This window comes from Myotis yumanensis, unplaced genomic scaffold (genome assembly GCF_028538775.1).
Source record: "Myotis yumanensis isolate MYYU_CA2020_CCGP unplaced genomic scaffold, mMyoYum1.0.hap1 SCAF_5, whole genome shotgun sequence".
Taxonomy (NCBI): domain Eukaryota; kingdom Metazoa; phylum Chordata; class Mammalia; order Chiroptera; family Vespertilionidae; genus Myotis; species Myotis yumanensis.
This window is the reverse complement of record NW_027223756.1, coordinates 23,528,129-23,555,792: the sequence shown is the minus strand read 5'-3', so window position 1 is coordinate 23,555,792 and position 27,664 is coordinate 23,528,129. Positions and strand designations below refer to the sequence as shown.

Here is a 27,664-nt window from a genome sequence, read left to right as displayed (position 1 = left end):
TTATTGTTACCATCTTTATTGAGATATAAATCATATACCATAAAATTCCAATTCATTGTTTCTTAGTATACTCATAGAGTTTCACAAACATCACCACGATCTAGGTGTAGAATATTTTTATCACCTGAAAAGTCCTTTATTTTTTAAACCCTGAATTTTGATAGATTTATTAAAGAAGAAATTGTATCAAAAATGTCACTTCTTTCATACATTGTTGGTTGGAATGGTAGAGCCACTCCAGGAAACAATTTGGCAGTTTCCTATAAGACTAAACATGCACCATTTGACCTCACAGTTACACTCTTGGGCATTTATCCCAAAGAAATAAAACTTACATTCCTACAAAAACATGGACAAGAATGTTCATAGCATTTCTATTGGTAATAGCCCCAGAGTGAAAACAACCCAAATATTCTCCAGTAGGTGAATGGGTCAGTAGAGTCTGGTACACCCACATAATACAATACTACTCAGCAATAAAAAGGGTCAAACTATTGATAGATGAAAAAGTAGGAGGAAAGGATGGATCTTAAGGGTATTATGCTTAATGAACAAAAATAATTTCACAGAGTGATATACTGTATGACCCCACTTATATAATATCCTCAAAATGACAAAACTTTAGGTAGCATGAGAGACTTCCTTTAGTGATGAAACAATTCTGTATTTTGGTTGTAATGGTGCTTATGTGAATATGTGTAGGGTGAAATTGCATAGAAACACACACACACACACACACACAGAATGTAAAAATTGGTGAAAAATGAGTAAGACCCTGCCATCTAGGTAACATTATTATACCAGTGATAGCTTCCTGGTTTTCACATTGTGCTACTGCTGCATAAGATGTGACCATTGGTAAAAGCTGAGTAGAATGTTCAAAGAACTCTATGTACCATTTTTGAAAATTCCTGTGAGTCTATAATCATTTCAAAATAAAAAGTTAAAGTAATGGCATTTCAAAAGGAAAGCCAAGAGGAGTTTTGAAGAGGATGCCCAGACATGAAAGCTGGCATTATGATTTTTAAGAGTGACACAATATTATCATCATTGCTAAAGACTTGACAGAAAGATGAAATTACAAAACAAATTGCTCAAAATGGAAAATTATTCAAGGGAATGGAAAGAACACCTCAAAAGGACCGATAAAAGCAAAGCCCCAAAGATGCTAATAAACATAAGGTAAATTAAAGAATAAATAAAAATGCCTTATAAAAGGTAGAAACTACAGGAATAATCCCATTTAATGGACTGTCTTAACATGTTATAATGAGGAAGATGACTCAAACTCTTGAAAACACTCTTAAAAGTTTTAAAGGGGTAATTACAGTGAAAAAAATCTGAAGTTAATTTTTTAATTTAATCCTCACCCAAGGACATGCTTAGAGAGAGGAAAGGGGAGGGAGAGAGAGAAAGAGAGAGAGAGAGAAACATTGATATGAGAAAGAAACATCAATCATACTTCCATAGTGCCCGAACCAGGGATCAAACCCACAACTCAGGTATGTGCCCTGTCTGGGAATCAAACCAGTAACCTTTCAGTGCAAGGGACAACATTCAACCAACTGAGACACTCCAGCTGTGCTGAAGTTTATTTGGATGAAGAACATGAACTCAAAGTAACACCAATAAACAAATCCTCAGAAATAAATGTATGATTATTATATTGCTTCTATAGAATATATATATATATACATATATATATATATATATATATATATACCCTAATATGCAAAAAGACCGAACAGCAGAACAACCGAACAACCGAACAATCCATTGCTATGACATGCACTGACCACCAGGGGGCTTGCACAGAACATGGCAGGAGTCAGCAGCACGCGCAGAGCGTGGAACATGGCAGGCATCAGCTGCAGCGGGATGGTGAACAGGTGAACGAGGGCACCAGACCATGGCGGAGCGCCGGTTGCTGTCATTGGGGCAAGCCTCTGGTGGTTACTGAAAATTCTTTGCTCCCATGCATCGCGGTCCTGCCAGGCGCTTGCACCTGCTGCCGGCACCGGCGCTGGCCCTGATCACTCGGCACCATCAGTGGGTGCAAGTGGCAAATGCAGTCCCCGATCGCCCCTCAGGGCTTCTCCACCTCCCCCTCCTCCTGAGGGGCGATTGGAGCAGCAGCTGCTGCTTGCACCCACTGACAGCGCCAGCCCCACTTGCACCCGCAGCCAGCACCAGAGCCGCCGCTCACACCTGCTGCCGGTGCCCGGTGCCAGTCCCAATTACTCAGCGCTGTCAGCAGGTGTGAGCAGCGGCTGCCGGCCTCGATCGCCCCTGAGGGCTTCTCCACCTCCCCCTACTCCTGAGAGGTGATTGGGGCAGCAGCTGCCGCTTGCACCCACTGACAACACTGGCCCCACTCACACTTGCTGCTGGCACTGGCCCCAATAGCTCCGGGCCAGCGCCATCAGCACATGGGAGTGGCAGCAGCAGGAGCGGGGCTGCCAGCAGAGAGGAGACTGGGGGCCATGGTGGGAGGGGCCGGGGGCCAAGACCTGCCCCTGTGTCCATCACAGCCTTGCAGCCCACATTTCCTTTCAAGGTGCACGAATTCGTGCACTGGGCCCTTAGTAACAATAATAATAAAAACAAGAGTAAAATTATTAAGTTCTATCTGCCCCAGAACTTTTCTCTGTTTTACATGCATTATTTAATTCTCATAATAACCTGGCGTGATTGATACCATTACTATGGCCCTTTATTTAGTGAGAAAACTGAGCCACAATGTTTTTAAGTTATTTGACCACGTTCACATAGCAAGAAAGTTGTAGAGCTAGTTAATTCATAGAGCTACAAATGGTCACGAACCCCATTTTGAAATTCAAAATTAAAGTAAGGACATGAATTAATCTCTAATTTTAGCATGGGAAATTAAATCCTAATGCCAACTAGTCCTTCAATCACCTAGTCAAAAGGAAACACAAACTGATTTTATTTATATTAGCATGAACTTTTAGTTATCCAGGGTCCACTCAGAGGACAACTTTTAACTATAAAATAATTAATGTCCAGAATGATGAGTAAGGCAATATGGTAGGTTAGATAATTTAGCTCTTCCAACACAAAATATATAAGCACACAATTAGAGGCAAAAAAGGGGTGGCGGGGGACTGAACATAGACATAAGCAGGAGAGCTGACACTGGGGCTGCCTTAAGGGAATCTGTCCATCTTGGTAACCAGGGGTTTGGGTTTTAAAGCTTCAGAGAGGACAAGAAAGCAGTGGGGTTGGAACAGAGACATCCCCTTCCCTGTATAAATGTTTGTCCTTCTGTGAAGAAAGGCAAATAGGAACATCTTTTTAATAAAGGGTAAAGACATGGAAGTTGTTGGCCTTGTGCCATGCTCTTGATGGGGCACTGAAAGGTGGGTCTCTTCAGAATTTGTAATGATGGGAGGACCCTCACACAGGCTTGGATTTTATTTTAAACCACTAAGAATTCCTAAAGGAAGGTATTAACGTTAAAAATGGTCACCACAAAGATACCTTGAGGTATCAGGCAAAAGCAAAACCACTCACAAGACAGTCTAGACCAGCGGTTCTCAACCTGTGGGTCACAACCCCTTTGGCGGTCGAACGACCCTTTCACAGGGGTTGCCTAAGACCATCCTGCATATCAGATATTTACATTATGATTCATAACAGTAGCAACATTACAGTTATGAAGTAGCAACGAAAATAATTTTATGGTTGGGTCACAACATGAGGAACTGTATTTAAAGGGCCAGAAGGTTGAGAACCACTGCTCTAGACACTCAGGCTCATTAGATTCTTTCAAAAAAAACAGCACTAAGATGAGCTAGTTAGTTAGAAGTTGCAAAACACATAAGGAAGTAATTTATCATCGGCAAGATTTAGCAGACACAATAAGTAAACTAAGTCCCCTCCCAAACTTCATATAATAAAAGAATCAAATAAATAAAATCAGTATGTTTACAATGACAAAATTCATAGTACAAATAAGATTTAAGTACAAGAACAGAATGATACACCATCCAAACAGAAAAATGTAGATTTTTTTAAAAGGTGAAGGGCATATGTATCCCGGAAATTACAAAGAAATAGACAATGGAATTAAACACTTAATGGACAAACAGCAAATTAAATACATCTGAAGAGAGAATTTGTAAGCTGGAATGTAAAGATGATTAAATAACTCTAACTGTGGCAAAAAAAATGAAAAGAAATGGAAAATACAATGGAGAGGAAAGAGACCAGGACATTAGTGAGATGGTTCACCATTAAGTTAACAGGGATTGCAGATAGGAAAAGAGAGGGGATGGAAAGAGACAACATACACAGTGATAAGGGCTAAGACATTTCCAGAATTGTTGAAAGATGTGGCTCCTCAGATTCAAAAAGTATGTTGAGTTCAGAGAAGGAAAAATAAAAATACCCAAATCTTTACTAAAATTGCAGAACTCATAGACAACAAAAATATGTTAAAGGTAAGCAGAGAGAAAGAAAGATTAACTGCAAAGGAATTTTGATTCTGAAACCACATCAGATTTTGAAAACTTTCCAATACAGGGAAAATGTTTAGTATATTTTATTATTATTTTTAAAATATATAATTTTGTATTGATTTATGAGAGGAAGGGAGAGACAGATAGAAACATCAATGATGAGAGAGAATCATTGATCGGCTGCCTCTTGCATGCCCCACACTTGGTATCCAGCCTGCAACCTGACATATGCTCTGACCAGGAATCGAACCATGACCTCCTGATTCATAGGTGGATGCTCAACCACTGAACCACACCGGCTGGGCTATTTTATTTATTCTAATTCTCAGTAATCCATGCAAGTCACATGTGGACATGATAATAATCTTCCCTATGTCTGTAATATACATTTTTTCAAAATTGCTACCACATGATGAAGTCTGGCTCTGGAGTCAGTTGAAAGAGATTCTAACCCTGAGTCCTCCTACTAGAAACTTCCTGACTTTGGGCAAGTTATTCAATCTCTCTCTCTCTCTCATTTCACTTACTTTTAAAATGGTAGCACTCATAGATTATCATAATGCTTTGTGTTTTAAGTGAAATGACATATGTAAATTGTTTAAAACAGTGCCTGGAATACAGGAATCTCTCAATGAACAAAAGCTCGTGCTATTATTTTCATCATGTTCCACTTGATCTTCATAATAACACTGCATTTGAGGCTTTGTTTCCATTTTCCCAGGGAATTTTATTATTTCATAGTTAATGGCTCATGCAGAATCACAATTAGACTTTTTAGAGCTAGGACCAGAATTCATGTCTCTTGTGTCCTATCATTTTTTTCTCTCTTTCTAATTATTTTTCTTATAAAAATGCTTTTCAATAAAGAATTTATCCTGGGTTATCGACTTCATGAGACAACACTTCTCTCAAAGCTTCTAACATTCAGTTAGTATTTATTGGTCTGTTAGAGGAGGGCTCACGGATCATAACAATTGCACCTCCAGTTTGTACACATCAGTGTCCGTTCGGATGATCATTCAGCCATGCATAACTGTATCTGTAAGGGAGTCTAGAAAATGGAGTTTTTCAAGGTGGGCATACTGTCACCCTCAAAAAAAAATTAGGGTTGTCTTAACTGATAAGGAGACAATTGATTATTGGTTAGACAGGTACCATAATACGATAAGAACTGTGGTCTGAGAAGCAGATGGCCCCTTTCAAAAGAAAGTGACAGCCAATAGAACGCAAAAAGGCTCCCAGGGTCTGTGATCCTGCACACACTCTATAAGGCTCTGTGCAATTTGGCCCTGGCTGATCTCTCTGGCTTTAACTTTTGCCCAACTAATGCCCTCATTATCTACAGGAGTTCATGTTCTTAAGCATGCCACGCTTTCTCTTTTATAGATCTTCTGCCTGGAAACTGCCCCCCCACCACCACCACCACCACAAACCCAATCACCCCACCACACATATGCATGCACACACACCAGCATATATTTTCATCACCATACCATGCATGCCTATTTTGCCAGCCTAATTCAACTGTGCATTGAGGCCATGGGACGCCACCCCTATCCCCCAAGTCCAGGTTCAGCTCCCTGTCTGTCTCTTAGCCCTGTGGCCCTTTGTAACCCTACTGTAGCTCCTAATGCACTGTACTGTGTGTTTGTGAACCTGGCCAACTTCCTTCTCCCCCACTTCCCAACTGTTAGCGCCTTAAAGGCAGAAACTCTATTCTATTTTCACCAGGTCAGGTTTGCATTTTTGCTCATTTCTGGTTGGTCAATTATTTGCACAGTATCTGGCACCTAATGAGTAACGAATAAACATTTGTGGAATAAATAAATAAATTCAACTCGGCGTATGTCAGGAGTTCATAAGAGGGAAAAGATAGTGCCAACAGGCAGTAATAATAGTTATTGCATCTTGAGTGTTTATGAAATGTGAAGCATGCTGGATTTAGGGCTTTACGTGAATTATCTTCTTTTATTTTTCCAACAATATGCATACCATTACCATGCTCATTTTACAACTGAGAAAGCTGAACCTCAAAGGGGCTACTGCCTGAGGGCATATAAAACATTGGTCAGGGACTGGAACCCTGGTTGTTTCTACTCCACAATCTAAATCCTTAATTACCAGGCGATGTTGCTGAAACTCAAGTTGGTTGTGTGTTCTGAGAGGATGCAGCAGCATGAAGCTCCAGACCCCGGAACAGCTGTTAGGTAGGACAAATCTTGCTGACTCAGTGAAGGACATTTTATCTTGTCTGAAGGGAGCATGAAAAGAGAGAAAAGTGAAAGGCTGGGGGGGGGGGGGGGGGGTGGAGGGGTCTTTCTTTGGGGAAAGAGAGGAAGCAGGATGACAAATGAAATAAACTGAGAATCAGCATCAGAGCAACCACAGACCCCGGCTAAGACAGGCATTTCATCTATCAGCATCATTCTGACAGACGGCTAATGAAACTTCTCTGGGGAGAGGGCTTCATTCTTGACTCAAAAGGGCCAGGGCAGGGTTCTGAAGCCCCTTCTCCACATGGGGTTCAGCAAAACCAGCTTCCCAGATGGCCTGCTAATCCCCGAAGCAAGCAGTAACACCCACGTCCCACTGGAAAACAGGCAAAGGCAGCAGATCAGAGAGAAAGCAAGCTTCGCACAATAAGAATAATGAGAGCTTACATTTATTGGGCGCTTGCAATCAGTCTCAAGCAACTGATTGGTTATTTCCTTTAATCCTCCAAAGAATATAATGCGATAGACATCATCCTCACATTACAGACATGGGGCCCAGGGATAGCAATTGTGTTGGTTACTTGCCTACTATAGTAGCCTCTCTAACCTCTACTCGGCTGGAACTATGCTAACTGCATGACCCAGGGCCTTCAACTGCCTAGTTTCCTAATAAGTTCTGCAGAGAGAAGGCAGAAAAAGCAGAAGAGAGAGCCAACTATAGGGCAGCAGGACTTCCTTCATGCCTCCCTGTCCCGGCAGCATCACCCCTATCGCCTCCAGACTGCAGCCTCTGGGCACTTCCACTCCCAGTTTTGCCTCATCTTCACAAGAGCATCAGGAGCTGCCAGGGAGAGGTCTCTCTTCAGAAATCTGAGCGCCAACACTGCAGGGCTGCCCTCTGCCTTTGTTCATCCGGCCTTGGATGGCTGCTGCTTCCCCTAGTTACTCTCTCTAGATTTACCTCTATGCTCCTTCTTGCTCTTTCAATGTATTCTCAATCCTCTGATTACATCCCTCTATCTGAAGTACCTAGGAAGGTGTGTTTTTTTATGACTGAATATGAACTGATACAAAGGTGTTAAATATTGTGTCCAATGTCACACAGCAAGTAATCAGCATGGCAATGACTAAACCTAGTTTTTCCTCAGACAAACAGGCAGCTTTATTTGCTGGGGGTGGGGCAGGAAGCTAGGGCCACAGTAGATAATCGATACACATGGGTTTAAGATTAACCAATTTCTTAAGGCTCACATCATAATTATATTGTCATTAATAATAACATATGTGGATAATGCTTTACCATTTGGAAGGGATTTCATAGCCATTACTTCATATGATTCAGAAAGGAAATATATTATAGTGAAAGGTATAACCTTTGGCGTAAGATAGACATTAGTTAAATCTTGGTTCTGCTATACAATAGCTGTGTGATCTCTAGCACATTACTGAGCTTTGATGAAGCTAAGTTTTGTCATCTATGAAATCTGGTTACTAGAAATACCGTACCTACCTCATATAGCTGTTGTGCTCATTTACTTCATGTAATACAATACATATAACATGTCAAAAACTATGTGGGCTCTGAGATTTTATCTTACTTACAACCTAACCAGTTAGCTTGTTACTATTTCATGGATGCTGACAGAACACAGGAGGCTCCTGGGTCAGAGACAAATGACTCCGTTACTCATGACAAAAGCATTAGCCAGAGTTTCATGTTGGTTTTCATACATTGCTCATGTTTCCCACGTCTCACAGGCATGACGCAAAGGGCCCGTCCGGCATGGATGCCTGCACACAGGGAGTTGTTATAGGAGAACCCTGTGCTTGGGGGATTCACTATTTTTATGGTGCACTGAAGTAAGACAATGTTACCTCATCTGTCAAGCTTGCTCACCGAAAACATAACCATGAGAAATGATCCAGGTACAAAGGAGCCAGGGCCTTGCAGTTTGGGGAAAACCAGCAAGAACATGCAGAAATACTCAAAGGCCAGGGCGGACTGCCTCTCCCAACAAATGACTTGGCAAATGATAGTTATTATGAGCCTCATAAAACCCAATCACTAAAGAATACTTGCCCCGGTTTACAGATGAGGGAACTGGCTCAGAGAAGTGAAACGAGTTGCTCAGTGGTTATACCCTTTGGGGAAGTGGTGGTTCTGGGTTCCTGTACCAGAAATCACGGGCCCAAACCCCATGCCCATTCCTCTCCATCAAGATGCCTGTTTGTAAGGATACGTGGCTCATCCCATTAGCCCGGGACTGGCTGCACAGCTTGAGGGGCTCAGTGTCCATATTTCTAGAATCCTTGAACTTTCGAACCAAAGGGGCCCAAATATCATCTGTTCTAGAGGGTTCCAAACTGTGTTTCCCAGGGACCTTGTGGTCCACTGAGCTTCCTCCGAGGCTAGCATGGGTCGGGTGGGGGTGGGGCCCAAGAAGGGAAGGGTGGGGAAGGCCTCTGTCACTCTTACTGGGGTTATGCATAAGATTGCTTTGGATTTTTTTTAAAAGAGAAAGTTTGCTCCTAGAAAGTCTCAGGTTTATCTCAACCGAATCTTTGTATTAAAGGTGAAGAAGCCAAGAGGAAGGGATTTGGCCCAATTTACACAATGAGTAACAGAACCAGGTCTCACTTGTGTTCTCCTGGCTGTCAGACAAATGTTCTTTCCACCGGGCTGGGGGTGGCCTCGGATAAGTACAAGAGCTGTTATATAATGAGATGTACTTCGCAGAGCAGACAGCACCAAGCCCCTATCAGGAAGCTACGCACTTTGAATTGCTGGCTAGACATGACAATGATCTTTCCTACCAGCTAATGCAATACAGCGCCGGAAGTCAGGAAAGCTTGGTGTGACTCCCTGGTACCAGTGGGTGAGGAGCTAATTGATGCTCATTCATTCACTATTTCATTCCAATATCCATTGAGGGTCTATTATATGCCAGGGACTGTCCCAATATCCAGGGATACACTGTGAAAAAAGACAGAATTTTGAATAAGTTACTAAAACTTCCTTATTTATTCATTCAAAAATATATATTGAACACCCACTATATGTCAATCCCTGTGTTAGGTACTAACAGATGCGCCCAAAAGGCTCCCAGGCTAGTGGAAAAGAGGTGAACAAGAATCTGTACTACAGAATGATTAAATGTCAATCAGAGGTCATTCGGAAGAAGAGAGATAACCTCACTCGGCTTTGAGACGCAGGGAAAGGTCCCTGGAAACACTCGGGATGAAGCTGAGATCTGAGGGACAGAGAGAGTGAGAGGAGCCCAGTTACCTCAGCTAGAAAATGAGAAGACCCTTATCTCAGGGATCCTATGAAGGTCCAAAGAGACAGTAGTGCCCCAATATCTGTGGGGCTCTATTCCAAGCCCCCCCAGTGGATGCCTGAAAGTGCAGATAGGACAGAACCCTAAGTATACTATGTTTTTTCCTATCCATACTTACCTGTGATAAAGTTTAATTTATAAATTGGGCGTAGTAAGAGATTAAAAACAGTAACTAATAATAAATGAAACAATATGCTGTAGTAACTGTATTAAAGGTTATGTGTATGTGGCCTCTCACTCTCTAATAACTGATCTGATATCCCACACTGCTACCACGTGACTAATGAGTAGGTAGTGGACACAGTGTGGACACACTGGACAAAGGGATTCTCCCGGGCGGGACGGAGCGTGATGCAGGAGACGTCATCACTCTACTCTGAATAGCACACACTTTAAATGTCTCAATGGTTGATTTCTGAAATTTTCCATTTAATACTTTCAGACCACAGTTAACCTGAACTGAAACTGTGGAAATTGAAACTGCAGATATAGGGGAGCTACTGTATCCATGTGTCCAGCCTGGCACACAGAGATGGTGTTAACTTTCTGTCTCTATCTTCATACACACAGGAGCCCACCGGGACCTTATGTCTGTGGTCAGCAACTCACATAAGAAGAAATCTTTGTCTCCAGCCTCATTAGCATAAGGGTCCAAGCAAGTAACCAGGCCCAGACTCTGGCCTTGGAAAGGAGCCTGCGCTGCTGGCCACTGCATTTGGGAACTTTACCCTGTGGCAAAGACTGCACCAAACCCAATTCTCCTCCTAAAGTAGTTCCCTCCCCTCCCCCTCCCCTACTGCCTCCCCCCCCCCCCCCCCCCCCCCCCCCCCCCCCCCCCCCGGCACCAAGTGATTTATGTCTCATTGAGGGCCTTTCCCCTTCGCAGCCCATCTGGCCTTCCTGCCTCAGCCTGCAGGGAGGGTGTAATCCTCTGTTTGCAGCTTTGCAGAGGTTTCTATGGAAATCATGACAATATTACAGCCACTGTGGAGCCGCATCCTTGCTGACTGAAGGAGGAGACAGACGGGACTTGAAAGGGGAAATTTGGAATTAAATATCAACAACCTAAGTCCTTAGAGACAATGACTTGTTTTCTTAATGTTGTTCCTATCAACAGTAAAAACAATAACAAAGTACTATTGTTCTTATGTTAACAATAGGAAGACGGGTTATTTCTCAGATCCTCTGTGGAGACTACAGGACAGGCCCCAAGCAAGGGCTCCCGGGCAATATTCAGACATGAGAATCTCACTCATTGGTGGGATTACAAAAAGAACAAACAAGCTCATAGATACAGAAAGCAGGTTGGGGGTTGCCAGAGGGAGGGGGAAGGGGGTGAAATGGGTGAAGGGGGTCAAAGGGTACAAATTTCCAGTCATTAAATAAATCCTGGGGATGTACTGTACATCATGGAGACTGTAGTTAATAACACCGTATTATGTATTTGAAAGTTGCTAAGATTGTAGATTGTAAAAGTTCTCATCACAAGAAAAAAAATTCTGTAACTATGTATGGTGACAAATGTTTACTACACTTATTGTGGTGATCATTTTGCAATATGCATGTAAATACTGAAGGATTAGGTTGAACACCTGAAATTAATATGATGTTATATGTCACTTCTTATACCTTGACATAAATAAAACAAAACAAGGTAAAATAATTTAATTTTAAAAGAGCAAGGTAAATTTTTAGATAGAGGTTAGAGAATCGAGGGGTATATCTTAACCAACTGAATGCTTCAAATTTCCACCACGTCACACAGACCAGACTACAACTGCATATGATTTGGCATGGTTTGTCAACTACTTTCTCAAATCATCACAAGAACTTTGTAAGGAATTGGGAAATAGAAATGCTTATTTCGGGAGAAGGAGTGGTCAGCATCCATTAATAGTTCCCAAATGTTGAGGCGGCAAAGAAAGTGCCCGTGGAACTGGATGGACCTCCACGGAGGGTGTCTCTCCAGCACTGGTCCTTACTTTTGCTGTGACCCATGTTTTCTTCCATGAGAACTTCATCTCTTTTTTTAATCAACTATGTTTTGAAGTTAACTTGAGCAGGATTCTCTTTGTTGTAACAGAAAATGTAATGCCTTTCTTCAATTTCAAAAGCAAATGCAAGGCCTTTGTGGAAAATGTTGAAATGGTGCTGAAGGAATAAAAGAAAACACAAGTTGCCCATTATCTCACTGCTCAGAAATATGCCACTGCGAAGATTTTGCTCAATTTCAATTGAATTTTTTATTGTGGCTGAAAGCATGGGTTTGGGAGGTAGACAGAATCCTGGCTTGGGCTCCTGGAGGTTATTTACCTTCTCTAAGCCTCTGTGTTCCTACCCAAGGAGTGGATCACGCCTTCCTTCAGAGGGCGGAGAGACTGAATAACCCAGGAACACATTCTCATGCCACTACTCTTCTACGGTAGCCTTTTTAAAAATCCTCACCAGAAGATATGTTCACTGATTTTTAGAGGGAGAGGAAGAGAGAGAGAGAGAGAGAGAGAGAGAGAGAGAGAGAGAAACATCAATGTGAGAAACACTGACCCGTTGCCTCCCATACCTGACCCTACTGGGGATTGAACCCACAACCTAGGTATGTGCCCTGATGGGGAATTGAACCTGTGACCTTTTGATTTATAGGATGATGTCCAACCAACTGAGCCAATATCACTTTCAATGTCTCTATACTATTTTATATGAATACACCATAAATTATTTATAATTCCTGTTACTAGAGCAGTTGTTTTATAAATTAACTATTATAATACATAGAGTGACTTTTTATAATTTCTACTCCTTCCTTTTGTTCCCTATATATTATTCAGCAAAAGGGTTTACTAGTAAGTCAACTAATTTACCCAAATATACTGAGCACATGTGGCTGGGTGGACACTGAGGAAGAGCAGTCAGGAGCGAGCGGTGAGTGCCCTTACAGAGCAGAGCTACTGGGGAGAGTGAAAGGAGCCCTGGGCTGGAAAATAAAAAACTGGGGTCTTAGTTCCAACCTCTCAACCCCCTCTACTAACTGTGAAACTTGCTACCTAACCTTCTCTTTTCTCATTGTAACATAGATATTATTATAATTCCTCCCTCCAATGTTTTTTGTGTGTGGTGTGTGTGTGTGTGTGTGTGTGTGTGTGTGTGTATGAACAGATAAAATTAATAAATGTAAAGTGCTTTAAAGAGTGCCTGGCACAGCACTATTCACAACAGCCAACAAATACAAACAACCCATCTGGTGGCTGGATAAACTAAGTGTGGTGTATCTATACAATGGGATATTATACAGCCACAAAAAAAAGGAATGAAGGACTGATACATGCCACAGCATGGATGAACCTTGAAACATTACGTTAACTGACATAAGCCAGACTCCCCCCAAAATGTCACATATTATATGACCCCATTGATATGGGATGTCCAGAAATAGGCAAATTGATGGGGACAGAAAGCAGGTTAGCGGTTACTCAGGGCAGGAGGGAGCGGGGAATGGAGAGTGACTGCTTCATGGTTACAGTTTCCTTTTGGGAAATGGAAAAGCTCTGGAACAACATAGTGATAACTGCATAGCACTGTAAATGTATTTAATGCCATTGAATTGAACTTGAAATTTATAAGTTTTATGTTATACATATTTTAGCATAGTAAAAGAATAACAACAAATAAAACAGTGCCTACCATATAATAAACACTCCACAATTTCCATTTTTCACCCTTATTGCCCTCTGAAGGTCTCAGTTTTCCTGTTTATAAAGTGACGGTGAGAAAATAGCGTTGAAATTGCTTTTAGCTCTGAGATTCCACAGTGTCGTTGGACGCATCTGCCTTGTGCTGGGGAAATCTTTTCGTGACTATCCACGTCCTGCCCGCTCCCTCCTCTGGCCTGACGGAGGCCCAGTGCCCTTCTCCTGAGCATTCATTTTGAAGCTGCCATCACCTCTTTAACACGACTTATTCAAGTACCTGATGCTCTCTGAGAGCTGGGACCCTGAAGAGGCTCATGGGGGACTCTCCGTAAATATCTGTTGGACCCATGAATGGATGGAAGGAAAATTGAATATATCCAAAGAAACCCAAAACACTAATGAGAAAGAACATATGCACCTCTATATATTTATTGAAGCTTTATTTACAAACACCAAGATTTGGAAGCAGCCCAAGTGCCCATCAGTAGATGAGTGGATAAAAAAAGCTGAGGTCCATTTACACCAGTGATTCCCAAAGTGGGCGCTACCGCCCCCTGGTGGGCGCTGCAGCGATCCAGGCGGGGCGGTGATGGCCACAGGTGCATTTGTTTTAACTTTTTTTGTATTACCTTTCTATTCTGAGTTCAAGAAATAGTTTCATAATTTCAAACTTCAATGTTCCTAATTTACACCTTTCTTTACTATATTTTACGAAAAAGGTAGAAACATTAATACATATATCTTTCTGTTTAATTGCTATTAAAATTTAAAAAAAAATTAATTTCCAGGGGGCGCTGAGTAATATTTTTTCTGGAAAGGGGGCGGTAGGCCAAATAAATTTGGGAACCACTGATTTACACCATGGGTTACTAGTTGGCTGTAAAAGAGAAGGAAATCTTACCCTTTGTGACAGCATGGGTGGGCCTGGAGAATATTATACTAAGTGAAATAAACTAGCCAAAGAAAGACAAGCACCATATAATTTCACTTATATGTAGAATCTAATGAACAAAATAAACAAACAAGCAAAATAGAAACACACTCATAGATACAGAGAACAGACTGACAGCTGTCAGAGGGGAAGGGAGTTGGGGAGAGGGATGAAAAAGGTGAAGGGATTAAGCAAAAATAACCCACACAACTCATAGATGCAGACAACAGTATGGTGATTACTAGAGGGAAATGAGGTTGGGGGAGGAAGCAGAGGGTACAGGGGGGATAAATGGTGATGGAAGGAGACTTGACTCAGGGTGGTGAACACAAAATACAATATACAGATGATATATTATAGAATTGTACACCTGAAATCTATATAATTTTATTAACCAATGTCACCCCAATAAATTCAATTCAAAATAAATAAATAAATATTAAAAAAAGAATTCTATATAATAAAAGCCCAATATGCAAATTGTCCCCTCGGGTGGTCATTTGATCAGGGGTTCAACCGGGAGACCAGGAGTTCAACTGCTCGCTATTACGTGCGCTGACCACCAGGGGGTGGCACGGAACATGGCGGGCGTTGGTGATGCGGTGCTGGCAGCAGGTGGCAGTGGAGGCGCTGCAGGCCCTGATGCGCCCCAATGAGAGCGGGATCGTGGCAGGATGGTGGAGCAGGTGAGGGGGCGGCACCAAGGCCAAGGTGGGGTGCCAGGTGGGGCTGCGAGGCTGGGGGCACAAGCTGGGGCTGCAAGGCTGGGGCATGAGCTGGGGCCAGATCTCTGCAGGCCACCCCAAGGGACCCCACCCATGCATGAATTCATGCACCAGGCCTCTAGTTTAAAAAATAAAATAAAAAATTAATGAGAGAGTGAATGTGTAGCCAATGATTCTCACAGCATGCCTCATGCCCCAGCTGAATGGCTGACCCCTAAGTCAGATTTCCTGCAGTGAGCACACATCTTCCAGAAGGTAACAGACACATGCCCAACTGCACCCACCTTTTCCCTGCGAACGCCTAATCACACTTTTATTGGACAAGCCATTATCTCAGCTCCCAAAGCTCCACATTTGTAATCTGTTGACATGTGTTAAGAGTAATCCTCCCTGTTCATTTAATCCTGTCACATCTGCCAGCACTCCGAAAAGGCTCTTTCCCACCTTTGCAACTCCAAGCTGTTTGCTGCCTGCGTACCTGCCCTCTTCCTAGCACTCCCGCGAAGCCGTATTTTAAGTTTGGCCTCCTTCTTCCTCATCACTGGGACTTCCTTTGTTTATTTCTCCCCCACTGTTATTTCCAGGTTATCCTCTTCAACCTCCCCCTCTCTCCTGTCTTTGTTCTTCACAAAGCCGTGCCTACACTTCATAGATTGCCATTCTCAAATACCTTGCATTGTTCTCCGCAGTATCAGATATGTATTTATTTCTAATTTCCTCCTCTAATCTCAGACATCCTGAAAAGGGGAACCAGTGCTCCTTGTTGAGTCTCTTAGATTGTTTTGGATAGTTACTGTATCTACTTCAAATGTCTGAATCTTTTCATCTCGAAAAGTTGCCAGGACTCCCTCTGCCACTCTAACACACACACACACACACACACACACACACACACACACACGCCCCTTTTCTTGTATTCAAGACCAGGGTCCGCAAACAACTGCCCTTGGGCCAAATCCAGCCCTCCACCTGATTTGTAAATAAAGTTTAATTGGCACCTAGCCACCCCGTTCATTTACATATTGTCTATCCACGCTCCTGCTATACAGAGTTTACTAGTTGGGACACACAGCTTATAGCCCATAAAGCCTAAAATATTCACTATTTGGACCTTTATAGGAAAAGTATACAGACTCTACTTGTGCACAGCTTCTTAGCTGTCAGCATGCATTGCCAGATACTGCCTTCATTTCAAATCCCTCTCCCCATTTCAAACTCCCTGCTCCCCACCCGGTAATCTCACCGAAAAGTTCCCTAAGTGTACCACTGGCTGGCTTCCCGACTCTCCCCTGGTGGTGTATAGGAAAAAACTGTGTCCCTGGAAATGTAGTCCCTCCCTACTAATTGTGTGAGGTGTCATCATTCATCAAGTGTATTTTTTTTTCCTTCTCACTCAATATCCACTTATCACACAGCTTTCTATTTCGTTAGTTTTATTTATTTCTAATTGACAGGATGTAGGAATATTACAAGAGAACAGTCCCTCCCCAGCCCACTTCCAACTCAAAGTAAGCATTGCATCTTTTCTCTTTGGACACAGTTTATCTGCTTGAAATAAAAACAATTGGTTCTGCCTTTGATAGACTGTCCAAAATGCGCTGTGTGTGGGCTCCAAGGTCTTGTAAACCGAGAATTGAACCCAATCTCTGCCACCATCCTCTGCCCTTGGTAGGCACCTTTAAATCAGGCTGACCCCCCAGCAAGTCATAGCACCCAACAAAAATTATCATTGGGCTCTTGGGGCTTATCATGACAATTTTCCTAGTCCCTCCCATTTCTTCCCTCCCTTTCTCTATGTCCTGGCGGCTTTCTAGGGCCTCATAGCCTCTGATGTTTCCTGCTTTAGCTACTGTGTTCACCTTTTGGACTTGACCAGATTCTGCTTTCCTATGTTGATTCTGTGAACCCCATCCTCTCACTCTCCAGAAAGTCCCACGAGGAGATACTTTATTTTGAATAATCCTCTTAGCCACATCAGTGTTAGGTGCCGGACCTCATTCGGTACCGACCGATGCTTAGCTGCCACCGTAGCAACGTGGTGTAGCAGAAGCAATCAGACAAGTCCCAGAGCTTAAATCCTGACTTTTTCCAGTTGTATGATTATAGGAGGTCAACCTCTCCGAGATTCAGTTTTTCCTCCAGACTATGTAGATATATACTTATTTTGTGGATTATGGTGAGGATTGGAGACAGGAGTGCTTTGAATAAATAAGTACTCCATAAATGAAACTTTTCATTAGCATACACCTTCAACCTCATATGTGTGCTCCCAAGCCCATAAAATTGTAAGGGCTTATAATGTGAACTACTTTGTTACAGTAAATTCTGTTCTTTTAGTAGGTCTCCTTTTCATAACTTTAATTTTCTATCTGCAGCTAAGATTTAAAATCTTCTTCTTCCTATGTCTTTTACTTTGTCTCACCTGGCTCTTGTGGCCCCTTAATTTCATCCACAGTTAAGCAATGTGGCCCAGGCTGCATCCCTCGTTCTTACAGAATTTATACCTCCCTGCCTTTAAGTGCCCTGGTGTCCTGCTTGTGAAGTTTCCTGTAGGAAGCAACCATCCCATGCTCGTGTCCCTGCAGGATGGAAAGGACCACACCACATGCAGTCATGTCTAGGAATTATCCATTGTCAATGGTAATGAAATGAATATGTACAAACATTTAGCTAGAAGGAGGTCAATCACCTCCTTACTCACAACAGCAAAAGTGAAATCAAAAACTGAAAAAACACACCCATAAGTAACCAATTTAAAGGAATTAGTAATTAAATAAGTGATACCTCACAGTGGAGTACTATAAAGCCATTGTAAATTATGCTTTAGAAAAGCACTGATTCTCTGTAAAAATGCCATAATAACACAAGTTTTAAAAGGTCATTTAGGATTTCCAGTCTGGCATTAATGAGCTTAGAAGTTGCCACTCCATCTGAACAGTACTTAGAGGGAAATTTATAACATGGAATATATATATTAGGAAAAAAGAAAGACCTAAAATCAATAGTGTAAGCTTCCATCTTAAGAAACTAGAAAACAAAGATAAATTAAACCCAAAGTAAGCAGAATAAGAGAGAGAATAAAAATTAGAACATAAATTAATAAAATTGAAAATAAGAAATCAATAAAGAAAATTAACATAAGCTGGCTCTTTGAAAAGATCAATAATTAATAAGCTTCCAGCTAGGATAACTAAGGGGGGAAAAAAGAGAGAAAACACATATTATTTATATCAGAAATGAAAGAGGCAACATCACTATAGTTCCCCTGGATATTAAAAAGATGATAGAACAATATTATGAACAACTCTATGCCCACAAATTTGATAACCTAGAAGAAATGGACTAAATCCTTAAAAGACGCAACCTGCAGAAACTCACAAAAGAAGAAATAGACTATCAGAATATACCTATATTTATTAAGTAAATTTAATCAATACTTAATAATCTTCCAAAACAGACAGCACCAGGCCCAGATGGGTTCACTGGTGAACTCTACCAAATATTTAAGGAAGAAATTATACAAATTCCCTACAATCACTTCCAGAAGATAGAAACGAAGGGAATACTGCTTAACACAGTCTATGAAGCCAGCATTATCTTAATACCAAAACCAGACATATATTACAAAGAAAAGTAGAGACCAATATCTCTCATGAACATAGATGCAAAAATTCTCAACAAAATATTAGCAATCAAATCCAGCAATGTATAACAAGAATTAAATACCACAACCAAGTGGGATTTACCCAAAGTGCGCAAGACTGGTCCAATATTATAAAATTAGTGTAATCCATCACATCAACAGACTAAAGAAGAAAAATCACAGGGTCATAGCAATAGATGCAGAAAAAGCATTCGACAAAATCCAGCACCCATTCATGATAAAAATTCTCAGCAAACAAAAAATAGATGGGAACTTCCTCAACTTGATAAAGAATGTCTATAAAAAACCTGCAGCTAACATCATACTTATAAACTCAAAGAAACTGACACTTACCCAACTTCAAGACTTACTATAATGCTACAACAATAATCAAGACAATGTGGTATTGGCAAAAGAACAGACAAATAGATTAACGGAAAATAATATAGAGCCTAGAAATAGACCCATATAAATATAGTAAACTGAACTTTGATAAAGAAGTACAGGAAATACAATGTAGCCAAGATAGTCCTTTTCAACAAATGGTACTGAAACAACTGAACATCCAGAACACTCTAGACACAGATTGTATACCCCTAACAAAAATGATCTCAAAATGTATCACAGACTTAAATGAAAAACTACACAACTCCTAGATAACATAGGAGAAAAGCTAGATAAACTTGAGTATGGCAATGACATTTTAGATAGAGCACCAAAAGCACAATGCATGAAAGAAATAACGGGAACAACCCAATTTTAAAAGGGGCAAAAGACCTGAATAGACATCTGATCAAAGAAGATGTACAGATGTCAAGTAAGCATACAAAAAAAATGCTTCACCTTGGATGTCGTTAGGGAATTACAAATTAGAACAACAACGAGATGCCACTACACATCTATTAGAACGACCAAAATCCCAAACACTGACGATACCAAATGCTGGTGGCAACGGAGAGCAACAGGAACTCTCATGCATTGCTGGTGGGGATGTAAAATGGTGCAGCCACTTTGGAAGTCAGTTTTGAGATTTCTTACAAAACTAAACATACTCTTACCATATGATCCAGTAATCACACTCCTTGGCATTTACTCAAATGAGCTGAAAGTTTATGTCCACACAAAAAGCTGTATGTGGATGTTCATACTATCTTTAGTCCTAATTGTCAGAAATTGGAAGCAAGCAAAATGTCCTTCAGTAGGTGAGAGGATACATAAACTGTAGTACATCTAGACAAGGAATATCATTCAGTGTTAAAAAGAAATGAGCTCTCAAGCTATGAAAAGACATGGAGGAAACTTACATGTGTATTGCTGAGTGAAAAAAGGCAATATAAAAGGGCTATTAATGACTATAATATTAGAACCACTGACGGTTATGGCTTTTGTCTTAAAGATAGCAGACTTACAAGCACTCATTTTATTGGGTGGGCAAGACGAGCTACTGGGGTACCAGGAAAAAAATCAGGATTTTTATTTGTACTTATTATGCTATCTTTTCCTTTTTACTTTGTACTTTTTTGTTTGTATTGTCTAATGGTCAAAAGATACAAACAGATTATTTGTGTATGTAATTTATATAGATGTACTAGAGGTCCGGTGCACGAAATTTGTGCACAGGTAGGGTCCCTAGGCCTGGGCAGCGATCAGGGCCCATCTGTGGGGCGACCGGCGGGGCTGTAGGGGGGCCCCTCCTGGCATCCACCTTGGCCGGCCTGGTTTTGCCCACTTGCCGGCCCCGACCCCTGCTGCAGCCGCCACCAGTTCCCTCCATTTGCGGGGCAACCGGCGGGGCGATTGTGGGGGGCTCCTGCTGGCACCCGCCTTGGCTGGCCTGGGGCCTGCGGGCTGGGGGCAGCTCCTGTGTTGAGTGTCTGCCCCCTGGTGGTCAGTGAGCATCATAGTGACTGGTCGTCCTACTGTTAGGTCGATTTGCATATTAGGCTTTTATTATATAGGATAGGCATATGTAATTTGCACAGAGGAGAAAAATCAAAAAAATGTCTAGACCATTGCCACAGTGACCATCTGGCCCAGCCCTTTTGTTTTAGAAAGGAGGGAACTGAAGCTCAGAGAGAAGAGAGCTAACTTTCCCAAGAAGTACAGCTGGTTAAAGCTAGGGTCTCCAAGCTGAGACTGCTAATGCTTTATCCAGTTAAGTTCTGTGTGGTTTGTTTGTTTGTTTGTTTGTTTCTGACGCATCTAATTGTCTCTTGGTGGAGTAGAGCTGTTTTTTGAATGCCTATGAGTTCATCTAAGAGTACAGATAAATTTTAACATCACATTTTCCTAGAAACTTAATTTTAAACAGGGCTTACACACCTATATGGGCCTTCTGCCTCCTCCCCAAACCGGAGGGCTGAGCTTCCCAGCCCAGATGGCATTCTCCACAGCCAGAGCTCCTGTTCCTCATCAGCTGTGTCCTCTCTCTCCCTGAAACACTACTAGAGGGATAATGCCCAGTAGACATAAATCACAAGGAAAATCAGCTAGAGGATCGCTGACAGGAAAGCATCACAGACAGCCCCTGGCCGTCTTAAACTTTACTTACAAGAGCCGTCAGCAAAACCCTGTCTCCAGGGACCATTACTTTGAGGGAACCCTGCCAATCCCAGCATTACTTGGAAGGCATGCTTTTTATGACTCTCAAATGCCTACTGTCAAACTAAACCAAAGTTCTGAAAGGTTTCAAACACTTCCGAGTCAGGGGAAGTAAACATACTTCTCGATTCAGGTAAGCAAGCGCCTTTTTCTCTAAGTGCACACGCCCATGAGTCAGAGCAGCCTTGTAAAAATAATTTACATCCAGGATTTGGATTCTGAGGACTATCCAGACCTCTATAAACCTACACTTCTGTGTGCATCTGTCTTCCCTTGTGTAGGGGAAGGAAGAGAACTCAGTGTCGCGGGATCCTTTTGAAAACGTATTGCCCGGGACCAGAAGGCACATGACAAACAGTCAAAAGTTAAAGAGCCACATCTCATTTGTGTAAATTCTCTCCTCCAACACCCTAAACCCCTGCTGACTTCAGAAAAGAAACATCTTGCCCCAAAGTGGCCCCTGTGGGAAGCAGGGAACTAGAAATGCCCCACGGCTCCTGAAAGGGAGTTATCAATACACACATGTAATCATAATGTCATTACTCTGTTTTCATTGGATGACAGAGCCTTTGCAGTATCATTTGCTCTTGGCCAACCATGTATCATAATTACATTCCCTTTAGTAATTCCTTCACTGCAAGAACAATTCTGGAAACCATCCTGAGAAGTGGTAGAAAATATGTACTTTTCACATGGAATTGCTTTTTCTGCACTTATTGTCAAAAAAAGTAAACAAAAAGTTTCCAGATCTTGCGATTGTAAATAACTCTGCAATAAACATAGGGATGCAAATATTCTTTCAAATTCATGTTTGGGGATTCTTAGGATATATTCCCAGAAGATTAAAATATATAAACACACACATACACACACACACAAAATCATTTGTTAAAACTCAGAAAACTGTATGCTTTAAAGGGTAACATTTTACGTATGTAAATTATACCTCAATAAATCCAATTTTTAAAAAAATTATAAACAGCCCTGGCCAGTTTAGCTCAGTGGATAGAGCGTCAGCCTACGGACTGGAAGGTCCCAGGTTCGAATCTGATCAAGGGCACATGCCCGGGTTGCGGGATTGATCCCCAGTAGGTGGCGTGCAGGAGGCAGCCAATCGATGATTCTCTCTCATCATTGATGTTTCTATCTCTTTCTCCCTCTCCCTTCCTTTCTGAAATACATAAAAATGTTTTAAAAAATTATAAACGAAAAGTTGTGTGAGCCACCCATGGAGGATTTTGGCAACATGAATGCCTATCATGAGAAAACTCTAACTATAAGATTTAATAAGGTGTTTACTGGTAGGTCCAGAACCACAACATAAACCCAGTCATATCCCAAACCTGGAACTTGGCATTCGGAGTATAACTCAGAAACATTTTTATACTTTTATTCTGCCAAACACTTTTATTATTTAATTCCTTCATAATTTATTCATTCATTAAACTCATTTTCCTTTGGTGGGAGTAATGAGTAGGTAGGTATGCTTGAGAGAGACAAAGCCAATTTTGAGTTTATGGAGACTTTAAAAAAAATCTATTTTGATAACTTTGCAATCAACTTGGAAGAATAAGGGTTTGGCAGCAACCGTTTCAAGGGTGAGCAACTGATCTCCAAGGGTCCTGATTATGGGCTGGTGGCAGGATGGAGGGGGGTTTTCCCGGGTGTGGCGGGAAGGTCTGCCTTTGCCCTGCATTCTAGTAACGTGTCAGGAGCAAGCCCAGCAGCCAGGACCATTGAATTTTTTTTAAAGAGAAAATGGAATTTATTAGGTGTCAAATACAGAAATAAACTCATCTAAATAGGAGTGCAGAGAGCTCCCTTTGTTTCTCTAGGCCAGTGGTCGGCAAACTGCGGCTCTCGAGCCACATGCAGCTCTTTGGCCCCTTGAGTGTGGAACTTCCACGAAATACCACGTGCGGGCACGCACATACAGTGCGATTGAAACTTTGTGGCCCATGCGCAGAAGTCGGTATTTTGTGGAAGAGCCACACTCAAGGGACCAAAGAACCGCATGTGGCTCGAGAGCCGCAGTTTGCCGACCACTGCTCTAGGCTTTCCCACCACAATACCATAAAAACATTTTGCACACACAATGGCCAGCAAAGAGTAAAAAAAAAGGCAAGTCCTCAGAAATGGCAGATGCTCAGCATAAGGAGGAGGACGTGCTGGAGCAGCTGGTTGGGGGGTAGAGCACGTCTTCCCTCAGTGCATCCTCCGGTTGCTTCTCTATCTAACCCTGCCTCTGGCCAGCCAGTGCAGTAATGATTTGCTCTGGCCAATGAAATCTGAGCAGAGGCCATGTTTGTGACCTCCGAGTGGGAGTTTAAAAGTCTGCGAACAATTTGCCACATGTTCTTGCCACCATGACTGTGTGGGCACGGAGCCTCTGTCAGTCTAGGTCTCTGAGGGGCAGTGATGAGCAGAGCTGCCCTGATGACCCATGCTGGCCCAGTAGCAGGAGCAAGAAATAAATTGCTATTGTTTGGTTAAGGCATGGAGAGTTGGGGATCGCTTGTTACTGTAGCGTTACCCAGCCTTTTCTGACAGATACATGAGCCCAGATGCTTAAAATCATTAAAATATTTCAGAATAAGGAAACATATTTATTCCTCTCTTTCCAAAAGTCAGAACTAAGAATCGTTTGTAGAAACTACACGTAGGCAGATTTTGGCTTAAGTTTCTTAGATAAAGTTATCTAAAAGTTGCTTCTTGAGGGAGAGAGCACCCTGAAAATGGTAGTATTTAAACAGAGACCGGATGATCATCTGGCTTTTAGGTAGCAAAATATATGGCTTAATGGAGGAGGTTTAATATATCAAACATTTATGGAGCACCTCCAGTGTACAAGGTATTTTAGTCACCAAGGTAAATCCAAACACAACCCCTTTCTTCAAGGAAATGACCATCAAGTACAGAAGTAGATAACCTATGCCATCTTTTGTAGCACTGTGATTCAACCAAATTAGAGGTAATAACATGTGCTGGGTGAAGCTGACAGCAAGCCCGAACTTACCAATAACCATGTGGCACTAGAAATCCTGCTGATGCTTGGGTTGTATTATTATTTTTCAATTAGGAGCCCAAAGTATAGGGTTGACAAAAGGAAGGAAAACGAGAGAATTGCTGGTTTTAAAGGAGGAACATTTTTCCTTTCTCTAGTTACCATTCTTCCATCTTGCAAACCAGGCATATTATCTGACTTACATCAGGGGTGCTCCAGCAGAGGGAACAGCACTGACTCACTACAATTGCCACTGACCTTTTCCAGCCTTTCTCCCGCCCCTAAGAGTCAGGAAGGGATCATTTCAACGCTCATTAACTCAGACTTGAAGACAAGCAATGACTATCCTATCGGGCCATCCTTCAGTTTACCAATCAGCTGACACCCTTCCAGAAGATCTGAAGTTTTTCCTAAAAGAGTATTTGAGTAGGGCCTAGAGAAATCCCATATCCTAAGGATGAGGTGAAAATGACAAACTGAGTGATTCAAGGGACACTGACCTTATTTCCCAATGGCCCTTTCCAACAGGGCTTGCTTTTCCCTGCTGGTATCAATAGTTAAAGGTTTGTTTGTTTTTATTAAACTTCCAAAAATCAAACAGTGGAGAGAGATGTGCTGGCCTTTCCCCGGCTCTCTGCCTTTTCATGGAAAAACATCTAAAACTTGGGTCAGCATTCACTGTAATTGCTCTGAGGCAGACATTTCCATTTCAGGTTATTATTCATAACAGTATTAGTGCAGAATAATATATGCAGCTGGATTTTGCAGCCATTGATTCTGGACAAGGGTGACGTATCTGATTCCCATTGTCCCTCAGCGGAAAAGCATCAGTTTGAACTTGGAATACTCCAGCCCTGCTCAGGCCCTAAATGTTCTGAACTACAGTTCTGATTTTCCTATGAAATAAATCAATCAGGGCAAGCTGGATGCCAATGCCATGCCTCCAGTCAGTTCAGCGGGACCTAAGTTTCTCAAAATTACAGACAGAAGAAATTGGCTTTGGCGCGTGTAAGAGCAGCCGGGAAAACTTGCAGCTCGTGCTAGTCTCATGTGCACCCTTAACACGCTCGCCTATTTTTAAAAAATACAATGATATTCTTCCAGGGACAGCTGGATCCCTGTGGTACCCAGGCTTGTGCCAAGCTCTATACACAAATACACACTTCACAAACACAGATGTGAAATGTCCCTTCTAGGACATGAGCGAGGCATGGAGATTCGATTGTTTAGTCTGGTGGCTCTACACCTAAAAGTTTCAGGAAGAGAACCGATGTTCGAAGAGTGGGAGGGGAGAGGGCCCATCCTGTATTTTCATCCGGGCGCTATGGCGATGACCCCATTTTCCCAGCACCAGTCTGCCCTCTGCCCTGGTGACCTGAGTTGAGATTGAAGGGCCAGAGTGGGAGCCCAGACAATTGTGTCTGGTTACTCGGACGAGAGAAATCACTAAGCCTTCCCGGACTGGCCGGGCGGACACACCCACCCAGAACCAATGGCCCTGGGGTGCGGCTGGGAGGCAGGGGGACCCGCGCGCATTTAGATGCTGAAATTGGGGTCATGCGCTAATCCAGGTCCCGGCGAGGAGGTCACGACAGGCTCAGCGGAGGATGCCCTTGCCCCTCTCCCAGTCCCCGATTCCTGTGCAAAGTGAGCAAAAGAAAGTTGCGCCCGGGGCCATGGCGCCCCTGGCTGCACCGGGAAGGAGGGCAGAGGGAAAGGAGACCCGGGCCCCTTACCTGGTCCTTGGGGCCGAGGTTCTGCAAAACTTCCTTGCCGGTGGCGCTCCGGATCTCCACCCCGGTGGGCGCGGGCGGCGCGGGCGTGGGCTCCCGGCTCTCCTCCCGGCCTTGGCCCCTGCGCGGGGAGTCGCCTTCGATCCCGGGTCGGCTCCCCGCGCCGCGCCCGCTGCCCTGGCTGCTCCGGGGGGTCTTCGCTCCCCGCTGCCCCACGCTCAGGGCATCGAAATCCAGCGTCTTGCTCTCAAAGGCGCCCTCCACGTTGCAGAACATGCCGCCGTACTTCTGCCGCGGGACCTGGTCCGTGGTGCCCGGCCTGGCCAGGTACACGGGCAGATCGTCTTCATGGGAGCTGTCCCAGCCTCTCCGGCCGGAGGCCATGGTTCCAGCGCGACAGGAGCCCAGCGGCTTCTCTTCCCCGGGGCGGAAAGGGCAGCCACCGGCGGCCGCGTGCGCCGAGCCTCAGGGATGGGGCGGGAGGAGGCGCCTGAGCCTTCGCGCCAGAGGCGGCAGTGCTGCGCCCGCGGCTGCCAGTCCCCCGCCAGCCCGTCGCGCGCAGGGGCCGGGGCAGGGCGCGCTCCGCTCGCCGGGTCACCGCTCCGACCTTAATGTGGCCTCGCGTCCTTGTCCTCCGCGTCCTTGCCGCCCATGGGAAGTAGCAATCCCAACTTGCGGCGCGCGTGCACACACACACGAGCGCGCGCGCACTCCCCGCTCGTCCAGCGAGCCCCAGATTCACACTCCAGAACTTGCCTCACTCGCACAGGCACACGCACAGGCTCCCTTGCCCACACCAACTCTGAGCTTGCCCCGCAAACACCAGTCTTTCTGCCCGGCTCGTGCACTTGAACCTAGTTGGCTCAGGGGTCAAAGCCAAATCCTGATTTACACCCACACAACTCAGTTTTATCAGACTCAGTCCCAGACTTTGGTGTCCTAGAATCCCAGACTGGTCTCATCCTGATTTTAGGACTGTCTCACAATTGCATCCTCAAATAAAGAGCTCCTGAATTGGGGGGAGGGGCAGGGGGAAAGAGGAGTGGGGGAGAGAGACCTCTTAATTCATTAACAATCACAAAAGCCTAACATTGATTCACAGACAAATCTACACTTTCCGCATATATAGCACCCAGCTTTTGTTTTATCCACCCTGAATTCGCCCCTCAGACAATTACATGACAGATCACAGGCATGCATAAGGAGTCAATATATGTGAAAATTACAATAGTGATTGGCATATTTTCCCCAGCAAAATACTTGCAAAATACTCTTAATTCCCTGTCCTCATAAAACCGCACTCTAATAC

At 43.2% G+C, this 27,664-nt stretch overlaps 1 protein-coding gene across 1 annotated transcript in view; it reads right to left on the bottom strand.

The window, feature by feature from the left end:
* Nucleotides 1-26,802, bottom strand: part of DPYSL3 (dihydropyrimidinase like 3) — a 101,908-nt gene extending 75,106 nt beyond the window's left edge. The window contains exon 1 of the mRNA XM_070414662.1: nucleotides 26,359-26,802. Within this exon, the coding sequence (XP_070270763.1) occupies nucleotides 26,359-26,739 (381 nt within the window). The 5' untranslated portion in view covers nucleotides 26,740-26,802. The remainder of the gene's footprint in view (nucleotides 1-26,358) is intronic.
* Nucleotides 26,803-27,664: the final 862 nt, after the last annotated feature.